Source organism: Pygocentrus nattereri, chromosome 6 (genome assembly GCF_015220715.1).
Source record: "Pygocentrus nattereri isolate fPygNat1 chromosome 6, fPygNat1.pri, whole genome shotgun sequence".
NCBI classification, from domain to species: domain Eukaryota; kingdom Metazoa; phylum Chordata; class Actinopteri; order Characiformes; family Serrasalmidae; genus Pygocentrus; species Pygocentrus nattereri.
This window is the reverse complement of record NC_051216.1, coordinates 3,562,832-3,577,979: the sequence shown is the minus strand read 5'-3', so window position 1 is coordinate 3,577,979 and position 15,148 is coordinate 3,562,832. Positions and strand designations below refer to the sequence as shown.

At 44.1% G+C, this 15,148-nt stretch overlaps 2 protein-coding genes and 1 pseudogene across 4 annotated transcripts in view; all 3 read left to right on the top strand.

The window, feature by feature from the left end:
• The window catches only part of LOC108413752 (UDP-glucuronosyltransferase-like), an 80,437-nt gene that overhangs the window by 34,677 nt on the left and 30,612 nt on the right, over nucleotides 1-15,148 (top strand). Inside the window, exon 1 of one of the 3 annotated variants that reach the window (XM_037539293.1) lies at nucleotides 10,500-11,438. The exons of the other annotated variants lie outside the window; for them this stretch is intronic. Within the exon in view, the coding sequence (XP_037395190.1) occupies nucleotides 10,596-11,438 (843 nt within the window). The 5' untranslated portion in view covers nucleotides 10,500-10,595. Of the gene's footprint in view, nucleotides 1-10,499; nucleotides 11,439-15,148 lie in introns of those variants that run through there. 3 annotated transcript variants of the gene reach the window in all.
• Nucleotides 4,266-5,459, top strand: LOC108414252 (annotated as a pseudogene).
• Nucleotides 5,964-6,993, top strand: LOC108414244 (UDP-glucuronosyltransferase 1A1-like). Its single transcript, XM_017687073.2, has one exon. The coding sequence runs from the start codon at nucleotides 6,055-6,057 to the stop codon at nucleotides 6,976-6,978; it is 924 nt and encodes a 307-aa protein (XP_017542562.2). The 5' UTR covers nucleotides 5,964-6,054; the 3' UTR covers nucleotides 6,979-6,993.

The window sequence follows — 15,148 nt, the reverse complement described above, 5'->3', positions numbered from 1 at the left end:
TAGGGGCTGGTCCATTTTTAGCTTTGTAGGCCAGCGTTAGGGTTTTAAATCTGATGCGCACAGCTACAGGAAGCCAGTGAAGGGAGCACAGCAATGGGGTGACGTGGCTGAACTTGGTACTGTAAAGTTCTTGAATTTAATATCATTTACATTTTTACATTTACAATATTTGGGAGACGCTTTTAATCCAGAGTGACTTACAATTTGATCATTTTACACAGGTAGGCAAAGGTGGTGTTAGGAGTCTTGCCCAAGGACTCTTATTGGTGTAGTGGAGGGTGTTTACCTGGGTGGGGCACTGAACCCCAGTCTAGAAGTGTTACCCACTACACTATCCCAACCGCTGTATAGTGGTTAGTCAGTATCCAGCCCTGATTACGATACGGGACGGCGTTTGTGCAGTGCACAATGTGGAGCAACAAAATTCAAAAGACATCAAAGCAGTGTTTACAATGTATAATGGTTTATCAATTAACTCTATTATTGACTAACTACTATAGATTATTCAGTAGCCTCTGTTAATTATTTAGAAAGAAAATAATGTGCATGTTCTGTAGTTACGAGAGTGCAGTGTGGACAAAAGGGTCCTGGCAGTTCAAGGCACGGATCTCTCACCTAGTTTATGGACTCTGAACCTTTACGCCACTGCACACACTGAATTACATAAAAGCTCAGTCAGACCGAGTCGAGCTCAGTCTGTTTGTGTTGCTGCGAGGGCCCATCACTGCCGCACTGTAGTGCTTTCAGAAGGGGTTTTGAGAGGTTTGGTAGGAATGCAGAGCGTTGTGGTTCTGGGGCTGCTGGCTTTGCTGTGCTGCTCCGATAGATAGATAGATAGATAGATAGATAGATAGATAGATAGATAGATAGATAGATAGATAGATAGATAGATAGATAGATAGATAGATAGATAGATAGATAGATAGATAGATAGATAGATAGATAGATAGATAGATACTTTATTAATCCCAAAGGAAATTTAGCAGACACACAACACTATACAGTAACTGTAAATGGGTGTACACATATGATGCAGTGCAATAGTGACTGCTCCAAAATTTACAGATGACAATATGTGCAGCACGCTGTCTATACGTGCAGATGAATAGATAAACACAGGATAAGCATGATTCAGTTTCAATCCTCCTCTCTCCCCCCTTCTCTGCTGGTCCCCCTGGGAAGAGTTGAAGTGCCTGATGGCTCTGGGGACAAAGGATCTCCTGAATATGTTGGTTGAGCAGCTCTGTGTCAGCAACCTGCCACTTAACATGCTCCTCCTGTCCATGATGATGGTGTGCAGTGGGTGGCCATCATCCTCCATAATGGAGAGCAGTTTGTGTAGTGTCCTTGTCTCAGCCACCTTGACCACAGAGTCAGGTTCCACCCCAACCACTGACCCCGCTCACCTGACCAGCTTGACCAGTCGCATCTCGTCTCTCCTTTTTATGCTCCCTCCCCAGCATACCACAGCATAGAAAAGACAGCTGGCAACCATGGTCTAATAGAACATCTGCAGATGTTAAAGGACCTCAGCCTCTTCAGGAAGTAGAGCCTGCTTTGACCCTTCCTGTACAGGATGTCTGTGTTGGGTGACCAGTCCAACCTATCATCCAGTTGCAGCTCTAGATACCTGTAGGTCATTACCCTCTCCACTTCAACCCCCTCAATAGAGACTGGCTGTGTGGGTGGCCTAACCCTGCAAAAGTCCACTACCATCTCCTTGGTCTTGGCAGAGTTCAGAAGCAGGTTGTTCTCATGGCACCACTCCACAAAGTCCTTCACCAGGGTCTTGTACTTCCTCTACTGCCCTCCCCTTACACATGCCACAATGGCAGTGTCATCAGAAAACCTCTGCATGTGACACGTCTCAGAGTTGTACTGAAAGTCTGAGGTGTACAGTGTGAACAGAAAGGGGGACAGTACAGTCCCCTGTGGTGCTCCTGAGCTGCTGACCACAGTCTCTGATGTACACTCCTTGAGCCTGACATACTGAGGTCTGCCAGTGAGGTAGTCAGTAATCCAGGAGACCAGGTGTGGATCCACTTGCATGTTAACCAGCTTGTCTCTCAGTTGGAGGGGCTGAATGGTGTTAAAGGCACTGGAAAAATCAAAACATGAATCTTACAGCACAACCACCCTTGTCCAGATAAGAGTGGGCATGATGGAGCAGGCATCCTCCACTCCCACTTTCTCCCTGTAGGCAAACTGCAGGGGGTCTGTTGCATGTCGAACCTGGGGTCTGAGAAGGTGTAGAAGAAGGCGCTCCAGTGTCTTCATGATATGGGATGTTAGAGCAACAGGCCTGAAGTCATTGAGTTCACTGGGTCGCCCCCTCTTGGGTACTGGAATGAGGCATGATGTCTTCCATTGTGTGGGAACCCTCCCCAAGCGCAGACTCAGGTTGAAGATGTACTGTAGGGGTGACCCCAGCTCAGCAACACAGGACCTAAGTAGTCTAGGACATACTTTGTCTGGACCAGCTGCTTTCCTTGTGCGGAGTTTCCTCAGCTCACCTCAAATTTGGTCTGTAGTGAAGGTGTGTGGGGGGGGCTATAGTGGTGCTGCAGGTCAGATCTGATGTCATGAATATGAGTAGGAGCAGATGAGGTGTTGGCCAGGAGCTGAGAAGAGGGAGGGTGTGGAGGTGACTGCTGGACATACAGGTGCTGTGGAGATCTGAACAGGGCAGTCAAACTGGTTGTAGAAGATGTTGTTCTCACTGGCTCTCTCTGCGCCACCATCTAATGCACTGTCCATCCTCTGCTTGCATCCTGTAATGGTCTTCATACCATTCCATACCTTCCTCATGTTATTCACCCTTAACTTTGGCTCCACCTTCACCCTGTAGGACTACTTGGCCTCTCGCAAGTGGACTTTGAGCTCCCTCTGTACGTTCCTAAGCTCCTCCTGGTTGTTGTCTTTAAAGGTTTTCTTCGTATTATTCAGCAGGCCTTTGACATCACTGGTTATCCAGGGCTTGTTGTTAGCAAAGCAGTGTACAGTTTTCACAGGAACAACAATGTCCATGCAAAAGTTCATGTAGTCTATCATGCAGTGTGTAATCCCCTCAATATCCTCTCCGGATGGCTCCTGCAGTACGCTCCATTCTGTGAACTCTAAATAATCCCTGAGAGCCGCTTTGGCTTCAGGAGACCATTTCCTGAAGGAGCGTGTGGTTACAGGCTCTCCCTGGACACGGGGTTTGTACTGAGGCTGCAGGTAGACCAGGTTATGGTCAGATTTTCCCAGAGGGCACAGGGGTGTGGCAATGTATGCATCCTTCACATTGGTGTAAAGGAGATCAATTGTCCTGTTCTTACTGGTGGGACAGTCTACATACTGGTAAAAAGATGTGAGCATTGAGTCCAGTGTAATGTGGTTGAAATCACCAGAGATGGCAATGAAAGCCTCAGGGTGCTGGGTTTGTAGTCTCGTGAAGGTAGCATATATGACATCACATGCCGTCTCAGCGTCCGTGTCCATTCGTCATGAAATTGACACACATAAAGGAGAAGAGGCACTTTCAAATTATGGCACAAACTGAAAAACATCAAGATTGGAGATATGAGGTTTTCTTCCGAAACAGCGATTTGTTGTACTGCTACTGGTGTTGTATATAATGTCTGTATACACGTGTATTGAGAAGTGAGAGGCCATAGGCACCTAAAGGCTTAATGTCTGAGGGAGTACAGGACTGTAGAAAGTCAGTATTAGAGTGTTAATGTAATAGGAGCTTATGAGTTGAGAATTAACCCAAAGGCTTTTTCAGTTCAACACAGGTGTATTTATGGGAGTCTATGTTTGAGCTTGGCTAGTGTTCTATTTATGGGCAGAACAGATGTTAGAACATTAGAGCTTCTTGTGTCTGACTTGTTGGGAAAGCACCTGTAAGTTGGACCTTATCTGGACCTTGCAGTTTTAAGTGCTGGTGTTTCCTGTATTGGTGGTGGTCTGCTGGTTTGTGAGTTGGGTTGAGTTGTTTGTTGCTATAGATAAAGCATATATAATGTGAGAAATGTGGCAGATCCTCTCTGTTCTTGTATGGCAGCAGCTGATTGCGTGTCGTGTCTGGTTTTTCAACTTTGTCCTCTCTCTCTCTCTCTCTCTCTGTCTCTCTCTCTCTCTCTCTTTTTCTCCCTCTTTCTCCCTCTCTCTCTCTTTTAACTGTGTTTGTATAGTATCCCCCCCACCCCCTTACAAAAGGAAGCCCGTCCCACATGCTTAATCAACACCGTTACGGAGCAAATGTACAACCACTTCAGGAGATAAATAGTGAACTTTAATCTATGTGGGACAGAGCTGAGGTCTGCTGTGGTTCAGCATGATCTCTGTAAGGCCAGTAGCAGGTTTTCAGTGAAGATGTCTGGGTTACAGTCGCTGTTGTGTCTTTTCTGGCTGGGTTCAGTTCAGGCTGGGAAGCTGTTAGTGATTCCAGCAGATGGAAGCCGCTGGACTGGGATGCAGCCTTTAGTGGAGGAGCTGGGAAGGAGAGGGAATCAGGTGGTGGTCGTCATTCCAGAGGAAAGTCTCAGTATGGGTCCTTCAGAACATACGACCACGCTTAGATTTCCTGTACCCTACACTAAAGCTCAGATACAGGAACGCATGTCATCAGGTATAGAAGGCATTGTTAGAATAGACACATCTACTGATCTCAGCAGGTTGATAGTTTTTTCTTTAGTCTGGATTTTCTCAAGACATTTACACTCAAAAATGCAGAGAGCTTACTGAACAACGAGGAGTTGATGAAGACGCTGAAGGACTGGGACTTTGATGCCGTTCTCACAGACCCTTTTGAGCCTTTGGGAGTCATTGTTGGTGAATTCCTCAACATCACGTCCGTTTACATGCAAGTTAACCATCCATGTGCTGTACATTTCCTGGCCAGCCAGTGTCCAAGTCCAGCTTCTTATGCTCCACAGAAATTTAGTCACTATTCTGACCGGATAAGCTTTTGGCAGAGGACTGTGAACATGGTGAGAGCTTTGCTGCAGCCCCTGGCCTGTAGACATCTGTTCAGCCATGCAGACGAGATTGCCTCACGATTTCTGCAGAGAGAAACGTCCATGATAGAGATCATGAGCCGTGCAGATCTCTGGTTGATGCTCTCTGACTTTGCGTTTGAGTTTCCTCGACCAGTGATGCCAAACATGGTCATGATTGGAGGATTATCTCATAGTAAAATACACGCTTTGCCTCAGGTGAGTTCTAAACGAGTTTCATATGCTTGATGGTTGTTTGGCTGTTCTTCAGAAATATAATGCCGTTGTTTGAACAAAACCTCGTATCTCCATTTTTGTTGATTTTCAGATTTTCATCGCAGTGTCTGGAAAATTATCCTTCTAGATTTTGGAACAAGCTGCTTTACTGGCTCACTCATGCTAAAAAGGCCAGCTACTTGGGCAATGAAACTCTTTGTTGAATGACAGTGTTTTTGGTGGTGCTACAACTTGGTACTGTAAAGTTCTTGAATTTAATATCATTTACATTTACGATATTTTGGAGATGCTTTTATCCAGAGCGACTTACAATTTGATCATTTTACACAGGTTGCCCAAGGACTCTTATTGGTATAGTGCAGGGAGGTTACCCAGGTGGGGCACTGAACCCCAGTCTACAGTGTAGAAGGCAGAGGTGTTACCCACTACGTTATCCCAACCGCTGTATAGTGGTTAGTCAATATCCAGCCCTGATTACGATGCGGGACGGCGTTTGTGCAGTGCACAATGTGGAGCAAAATCAAACAGACAGCAAAACAATATTTACAATGTACAATATTTTTTCAATTAACTCTATTATTAACTAACTACTATGGATTATTAAGTAGCCTCTGTTAATTATTTAGAAAGAAAATAATGTGCATGTTCTGTAGTTACGAGAGTGCAGTGTGGACAAAAGTGTCCTGGCAGTTCAAGGCACGGATCTCTCACCTGGTTTATGGACTCTGAACCTTTACGCCACTGCACACACTGAATTACATAAAAGCTCAGTCAGACCGAGTCGAGCTCAGTCTGCTTCAGTGTTGCTTGGAGGGCCCATCACTGCCACACTGTAATGCTTTCAGAAGGGGTTTTGAGAGGCTTGGTAGGAATGCAGTGTGTTACGGTTCTGGGGCTGGTGGGTTTGCTCTGCTGCTCATCTGTAGGGACAGTACGAGGGGGGAAGATAGTGGTCATGCCTGTGGACGGCAGCCACTGGCTCAGTATGAAGATTCTGGTGGAGGAGTTATCTCAGAAAGGTCACGAGATGGTGGTTTTGGTCCCTGAGGCTAACTATCATATCCGGAATGGCAGCTACACCACTAGGACCTTCAAGGTACCCTACACCGTGGCTGATCTGGATGCTTCATTGGATATAATTAAGAAAGGGACGTTGGAGGCTCCAGGACTTCTCGATGTTCCAAAAACTTTTGAAATGATTATGAATTTCACAGAGATGCAAGTGAAAGGCTGTGAAAGCTTGCTGTACGATGAGCCTCTGATGAGGAGCCTGCAGGAGCAAGACTTCGATCTCATGCTGACTGACCCTTTCCTGCCCTGTGGCACGATCATCGCTGATGCTTTCTCGATTCCTGCCGTTTATTTCTTGCGTGGGATGGTCTGCGGACTGGACCTGGAAGCAGCCCAGTGCCCCTCACCCCCTTCTTATGTCCCAAGGCTCTTCACAGGAAACACAGATGCCATGACCTTCCCTCAGAGGGTCAAGAACATGCTCATGGTGGGAGTCGAGTTGATCCTCTGTAAGACTTTTTATGGCAGCTTTGATGAACTTGCCAGCCGATATCTCAAGAAGGACACTACCTATAAACAGCTTCTTGGTCATGGTGCGGTTTGGTTTATGAGGTACGACTACATGTTTGAGTACCCTAGACCCCTAATGCCCAACATGGTGATGGTTGGAGGCCTCAATTGTGCCAAGAAGAAGCCCCTGCCAGTGGTGAGTTTGGCTGAACATCTGTCTCTTACTTTGTTTGATTAGATCAGAATTTGAGTTACAATGCCAGCGCTGTGCTTGATTTAGGGCATCCAAAATTTTGAAATGGGTGCCAAACTTGTTACATCCATGTGCTAAGATGTGCTGCTTGTCAGCCAGTGTTGACGAGTGCACCATCACCCCCTGCTCTGAGCTTCACCTTCAGCTTCTCATGGTTTCCCCTGGCGTGCTTGTTACGGGATCAAGTCTGGTCCCACAATCAAACTTCAGGGCTGCTTCGAATTCATAAAGAAATAGTTTGAAAAAACCTTTTTGAGAGCTTTGCTGCAGCCCCTGGCCTGTAGACGTCTGTTTACCCATGCAGACAAGATTGCCTCACGATTTCTGCAGAGAGAAACGTCCATGATGGAGATCATGAGTCGTGGTGATCTCTGGTTCCTGTGCTTTGACTTTGCCTTCAAGTTTCCTCAACCAGTGATGATCATGATTGGAAGATTTCGAGCTTGAGAGGTTTTGAGGTTTTACTTGATTGTGTTTTCCACAGTTTGGGTTGGACCAGTCTTTATACAATGGTTTTAACCAACCTTGTTCTTGGTCCAAAACTGCTCATTTCTTCTCCCAGTATACCTTTAATGATTGTGGCCAAATGTTACCACCGCTCCTGTGCTATCTAAACCTTCCTTCAGGTCCTTTGCTGTCATATTAGCTTTGCCTTTGTGGCCAACATACAAAACAGTTCTACCTGAGAGTTTTCTTCGTCCTCTAGATTTTACCTTTACTTGTACAGGCTTCCAGTAATAGCCAATACGTAGTGTAAAGTGCATGGTGAAAAGTGTCATTACCGTGATAGTTGTGATATATTGCAGTGTGTATTAATCGAAGAGAAGATACAGTGATGTGGTTCAGCTCAGTTCAGACAACAGGAGATCAGTACCGGCTCTGCAGTGAGGAGACTTGCTGTAGAGCCGTATAGCAGTGGGTAAGAAAGATCTCAAATGACCTCTTTAACACAGCGCAGCTGGGAGGATTTCTGGGTTCTATCATAACTGACACCTGCTTAGACCATAGTTCATATTTACTTCTGTGATGTATCTAGAACTTTGAAAAGGTCTAGACATTTCAAGATTTTTTTCCAACCAAAATGTAACAATGAAACAAGGCTATCACGACAGTCCCTGCAGAGTTTAAATACACCAAGCACAGAGACTTTATTAAATAAAGATGTTTTTTTCCACAGAAATCGTTTGGCCTTCTCTAAAGGCCTAATAGGCTCTGATGGTTCCTCTGTGTTTCGTGTTGTAGGTCCACTAAATGCTTAGCGGCTGGTGTTACTATGCGGTAATTTACATTGCTTGTAACCTGTTTTATGTTTGCGTGTGTCTTTATATTCATCACTGCCTGTTCTGCTGTTTCCTGTGATTTACAAAACAAAGAACGGTGAGGAATGACCCACCTCACCCCTGTGCTCTGACCAGCCCCTCAGAGTGAACCACACCTGTAACACAGGCCTTAGAAACATCTCTAACTTGATTTATTCATTCAGATGTGCTCAGTACATCTGCTGTGTCATATTAAGGGGTTGATTTTGCGAGGCATAAATGTAGGTAGAATAAATCGGACGAAAACTTCGTATCACCAAAACGGTAACTTTACAGGAGAACTTACTTTTACTGTAAGTCAAGAGAACCAGACGTGTTTCCAAGTCCTTTTGGGACGTTTCTTTAAGTCCATTCGTTATGAAATTGACACACAATATAAAGGAGAAGAGGCACTTTCAAATAATCGCACAAGCTGAAAAACGTCAAGATTGGAGATACGAGGTTTTCTTCCAACAACAGCGATGTGTTGTATATAATGTCTGTATACACGTGTATTGAGAAGTGAGAGGCCATAGGCACCTAAAGGCTTAATGTGTGAGGGAGTACAGGACTGTAGAAAGTCAGTATTAGAGTGTTAGTGTAATAGGAGCTTATGAGTTGAGAATTAACCGGCACACAGACGCTGACATTAGCAATCGTGAGGACAAGAAGCCAATCATCATCCTAGACTACAACCGCAACAAAGAAGGTGTGGAATGACTGGAAGAATGATTGCCCGCTGGCCCCTGGTCATCTTCCACAACATCATTGATGTTTCCTCCTACAATGCCTTTGTGATTTGGAGAGAGATCAACCCGACCTGGATGTCTCGTAAGCAGAACAAGAGGAGGGTGTTCCTGGAGCAGCTAGGAAAGGCACTTGAAACTCCACTCATTGAAAGAAGGAAGCATGTCCCCCACACAGAAGCCTCAGCAGCAGTTGTGAAAGCTATTCAGAGTGCAGGAGCTCCTGATCAACCTGAGGATCCAGCTACCACAGCCACTTCCCCAGCTAGGGCAAGTAAGAGGAAGAGATATCAGTTCTGCCCTCAAAAGAAGGACTGTAAAACACATACTGTGTGTTGCAGGTGTAAGAAATATATCTGCAAAGGCTGTGCACTTGCATACTGCCCTACATGTGCTAATTAGTCTTAACTTGTCTTAAATTGTTCACTGGAGAAAAGGAAACTGAGTCATTGGGATGAATAAAAATGCATTCAAAACTCATTTTTGCACATTATTTTTCCTTTTCTTAAGCTATAGAAATTCAAGTGAAGAGGGAAAACTCGGTATTCACACATTTTGTGGTGAGTGACAATATGCAAGATGAAATTTGGTGTTTAAAATTCAACTAAGCTGCTTATATTGGGGGTTTAGTGAAGACCCGGAGGACACAGGGTGTATACAGAAAATGAGGACAACAGGAGGGTTAAGCCACTTTAAAGAACAATAACACTGAGTCACTTAAGCCACTTTAAAATGTCCATTTTCTCTACATGTTGTATATATTTCATACATTTCAATTCGTTTTTTATATCTTACATTTACTTATCTACTTTCTGTAGAGTGAGTATCTGAGCCTCACCACAAGCATTTTGATGCATTAATGTCCTGAAATGTTGTGCAAATGACAAACTTGAAACTTGAAACTATTTATGGTTACGGTAGTTTATGGTTGAGCTTGGCTAGTGTTCTATTTATGGGCAGAACAGATGTTAGAACATTAGAGCTTCTTGTGTCTGACTTGTTGGGAAAGCACCTGTAAGTTGGACCTTATCTGGACCTTGCGGTTTTAAGTGCTGGTGTTTCCTGTATTGGTGGTGGTCTGCTGGTTTGTGAGTTGGGTTGAGTTGTTTGTTGCTATAGATAAAGCATATATAATGTGAGAAATGTGGCAGATCCTCTCTGTTCTTGTATGGCAGCAGCTGATTGCGTGTCGTGTCTGGTTTTTCAACTTTGCCCCCCCCCCCCCCCCCCCCCCCCCCCTCTCTCTCTCTCTCTCTCTCTCTCTCTCTCTCTCTCTCTCTCTCTCTCTCTCTCTCTCTCTCTCTCTCTGTCTCTCTCTCTCTCTCTCTCTCTCTCTCTCTCTCTCTCTCTCTCTCTTTTAACTGTGTTTGTATAGTATTTCCTCCCCACCCCCTTACAAAAGGAAGCCCGTCCCACATGCTTACCCAACACCATTACGGAGCAAATGTACAACCACTCCAGGAGATAAATAGTGAACTTTATCCAACGTGGGACAGAGCTGAGGTCTGCTGTGGTTCGGCGTGATCTCTGTAAGGCCAGTAGCAGGTTTTCAGTGAAGATGTCTGGGTTACGGTCGCTGTTGTGTCTTTTCTGGCTGGGTTCAGTTCAGGCTGGGAAGCTGTTAGTGATTCCAGCAGATGGAAGCCACTGGACTGGGATGAAGCCTTTAGTGGAGGAGCTGGGAAGGAGAGGGAATCAGGTGGTCGTCGTCATTCCAGAAGAAAGTCTCAGTTTGGGTCCTTCAGAACATACGACCACGCTTAGATTTCCTGTACCCTACACTAAAGCTCAGATACAGGAACTCTTGTCATCAGGTATAGAAGACATTGTTAAAATAGACACATCTACTGATCTCAGCAGGTTCTTTTTTTTTGTCTTTAGTCTGGATTTTCTCAAGACATTTACACTCAAAAATGCAGAGAGCTTACTGAACAACGAGGAGTTGATGAAGACACTGAAGGACTGGGACTTTGACGCCATTCTCACAGACCCTTTTGAGCCTTTGGGAGTCATTGTTGGTGAATTCCTCAACATCCCGTCCATTTACATGCAAGTTAACCATCCATGTGGTGTAGATTTCCTGGCCAGCCAGTGTCCAAGTCCAGCTTCTTATGCTCCACAGAAGTTTACTCACTATTCTGACCGGATGAACTTTTGGCAGAGGACTGTGAACATGGTGAGAGCTTTGCTGCAGCCCCGGGCCTGTAGACTTCTGTTCAGCCATGCAGACGAGATTGCCTCACGACTTCTGCAGAGAGAAACGTCCATGATGGAGATCATGAGCCGTGCAGATCTCTGGTTGGTGCGCTCTGACTTTGCGTTTGAGTTTCCTCGACCAGTGATGCCAAACATGGTCATGATTGGAGGATTATCTCATAGTAAAATACACGCTTTGGCTCAGGTGAGTTCTAAACGAGTTTCATATGCTTGATGGTTTTTTGGCTGTTCTTCAGAAATATAACGCCGTTGTTTGAACAAAACCTTGTATCTCTATTTTTGTCGATTTTCAGTTTTTGACATGATCTGAAAATGCATGTCACCCTTTATATTGTCTGTAAATTTAATGAAGGATGGACCAAAATAAACAGCTAAAAATGACTTGGAAAAACTCTGGTTCCATTGACTTACATTGAACGTAATGCATGTTTTTCCTTCTCCTGTAAAGTTACCGTTTTGGAGATACGAGGTTTATTTCCAACAGGAGCGATAAGCTTATTGACCCACTGAAAAGATTACAGTTTATTGCAGTGGTTTGAATTAAAGGAGTAAGTGAAGCAACAAAATACAAGACAAGACAAGTAATGAAATAGATGAGGTACAGATGTTATCAGTAACCTGTTTGATCACTTTAGCTCAACATAAACCTGAATTAGCTTTATCAGCCAGCAGTTGCATCCCAATTGCCTTTTACCTGGGCACCGTTGTTTTAGGGAGAGTTTGATCTAAAGCATTCAGAGAATTCAGAAGCTTGCTGGACATGTACAGAGTAGCATTTGTAAAGACGCTTGTATCTTGATGGTACCTTGAGCTCCATTAGCAGGAAGGCTGGCCTGTCCTCTCTTCAGCGGCACACTGACAACTGGTGCCACCAGTCATGTCTGTGTGGAAAACTCGGTTATTAATAAACATGGACTTAATTATGGACATGGTTCAGTCTGCTGTTACTGTGGTTAGATCTGTGGCGTGCTTTAAAAAGTCACTGGAAGGTTTTCAAGCTGTCAGTCACGCCTTTTTACCAAGCACTGACCAGTATTGACTGTGCGTCCTACAGTTGTAAAGTGTCTGAACTGTGTAACACAAACTTCTGCCTAAAAGCTGCTGATATCATCTCATGGTCAAAGAATAAGCACTTACGCTCATTTATTCTTCCGTTAGGCACAAATAAAGCAGGAGCCAAAGTAAAGCAGTGCAGGATAAACACCTACAATAACCTGAAATAATTGCAGTCAGTTTCTGCTTCCAGTTGTTCTAGACTCTGAATGATCCCCGTCATTGTTCTCTCTCTGTGGACCCGTCTTTCCACAGCGGTGAACAAAACCAGTTCGGTCCAAAACTACCTGCACCGAATTCACTGAAGCCCTGTTAGACCACCTACCACGGCTCACCTCAAACCACAGCTCTGTAACTCATACATGTGGTGGTATATGTGGATATCTAGCAGCTGCAGTGCGTCCAATATAGTCAGCATGACACAGGAAAAAGTGCCTCGCCAACTTTGCCACTGTTGTTTTTGGAGTAAATGTCATCTTTATCTGGATTGCGGCAGTAAAGTGGCCTCGTGCGCTTTGCTTCGACTCACTGCGCTGGAGATAAAGCCAGCTTTGAGTTTATTATTCTAATGGCTACATAAGATCCACAGCTCTGCTACATCGACACAATTTATGCCAAAGTAAGCAAATGGAAAGACCGCAGTTGTGTTGATGATGCGTCGTTTATTTCAGGATTATTGGGCACTATTTACTTTTTATTTATTTATTTATTTATTTTTCAAATTAAAGTACATATAATGATGTAAAAAGATTCATTCCTGCGGCCAAGAGACACAAAACCAAACACAAAATGATATTTTTAATATTTTATATTTATATTTATATATTTTATATATTATTTTATATTGACTAATATATATGTATTGCTGCCATTTCTTCATATGTATCTACGGTCATGTAATGTCATGTCAGGATATCATATATTTTTTAAATGAATGGAAAGTCTTGATTGTCAGTGAGGCCTTTTTTAGTTGAATGCAGGTCTTGGTGATGATTAATAGTGAGAGAGCGTAGAAATCTGTGTGTCGTCTCTTGTAGCACCACATACTGTCCTTGTGCTGGACTAACCTGTCCATTCCAGTGATCAGTGTCACTGATGGGGTCCTTAAAAAAATAAATAGTCTGGGGGAAAAGGCAAGAATATAACACCACTGTTAGGCCGGAGTGTCGCTCAGAATCTTTTGAAACCCGTGCTGATAAAAGTTCCTGAACAGTCATAAATAAAATGTCAAAAAAAAAACAGAAAAACTCATTTAACTTGAATCAAGCAAAATTATCTGTCAGTATTGAATGAAGTTCTACGTAAAGTCTCTGTTTAAGTACAACTTCTCTCCAGACTGACAGATCTTTTCACTGGTTTAAGGCACAGTGGCTAGATTTAAGCAACACTTTTGATCTGAGGTTGTAATAATTATCTAAATTTATCAAAATATGAATCTTGTTTTAAGCATTTCTTAAGAGTTCATTGGGCTTGAGAATGCTTGAACAGCTTCAACTCAAAACTAGAGAAACTTTGCTTTAAAATCAACAAAAATGTGCTTAAAATTGCCTCGAATCAACAATAATGCGTAAAATAAGATTCCTGAAAATACTGCTAAAAATGAGGCATGCAGTCTTAAAGAATCCACAGCTATGATGATAACCTGCTTTACTAACTCCAAACAGATGAACAAGGACGGGTTCTAATCGTTCCTTTTGCTCATGCGGTGGCCCAGATAACACTGAGATCCTTAAAAGCCACAACGTCTTAAAAATTATTGACAGATCTTGCTTTTTTATTTTAAGATGAACAGGCAACAGTAGATTCCTACGCATGATGTTCATCACCACTTTAAGAGTGCAGTGTTTTGGAAGACTTCTTCTTCTTCTTTCGGCTGCTCCCTTTAGGGAGCGGATCATCTGCCTCCATCTTGCCCTATCCACTGCCTCCTCTTCTTTTACACCAACCATCTCCATGTCCACCTTCACTACATCCATAAACCTTCTCTGAGGTCTACCTCTTCTCCTTCTACCCGGCAGCTCCATCTCCAACATTCTTTGCCCAATATATCCACTATTCCTCCTCAACACATGTCCAAACCATCTCAACCTGGCCTCTCTGGCTTTATCTCCAAACTGCTCCACCTTCACTGTCCCTCTGATCTGCTCATTTCTAATCTTGTCCATCCTGGTCACTCCCAACGAAAATCTCAGCATCTTCATCTCCGCCACCTCCAGCTCAGCGTCCTGTCTTTTAGACAGAGCCACAGTCTCCAAACCAGACATCATAGCAGGACGCACTGCTGTCTTGTAGACCTTCCCTTTCACTCTTGCTGCTATCCTTCTGTCACACATCAGCCCTGACATCCGTCTCCACCCACTCCATCCTGCCTGCACCCTCTTCTTCACCTCTTTTCTACACTGTCCATTGGATGGTTGACCCAAGAGATTTGAAGTCATCCACCTTTACGACCTCTACTCCTTGCATCTTCACCTTTCCACCTGCCTCCCTCTCATTCACACACATGTATTCCGTCTTGTCTCTACTGACCTTCATTCCTCTCCTCTCCAGTGCAAACCTCCACCTCTCCAGATTCTCTTCCACCTGCTCTCTACTCTCACCACAGATTACAATGTCATCTGCAAACATCATGGTCCATGGAGCCTCCTGCCTGACCTCATCTGTCAACCTGTCCATCACCATTGCAAACAAGAAGGAGCTCAAAGCTGATCCCTGATGTAACCCCACCTTCACCTTGAAACCATTTGTCACTCCAACTGCACACCTCACCACTGTCTCACTATCCTCATACATGTCCTGCACCACCCTAACATACTTTTCAGCTACACCTGACTTCCTCAT

Coding starts and splice junctions, on each gene's coding strand:
- LOC108414244 (XM_017687073.2), top strand. CDS start 6,055: ATGCTTTCAGAAGGGGTTTTGAGAGGCTTGGTAGGAATGCAGTGTGTT.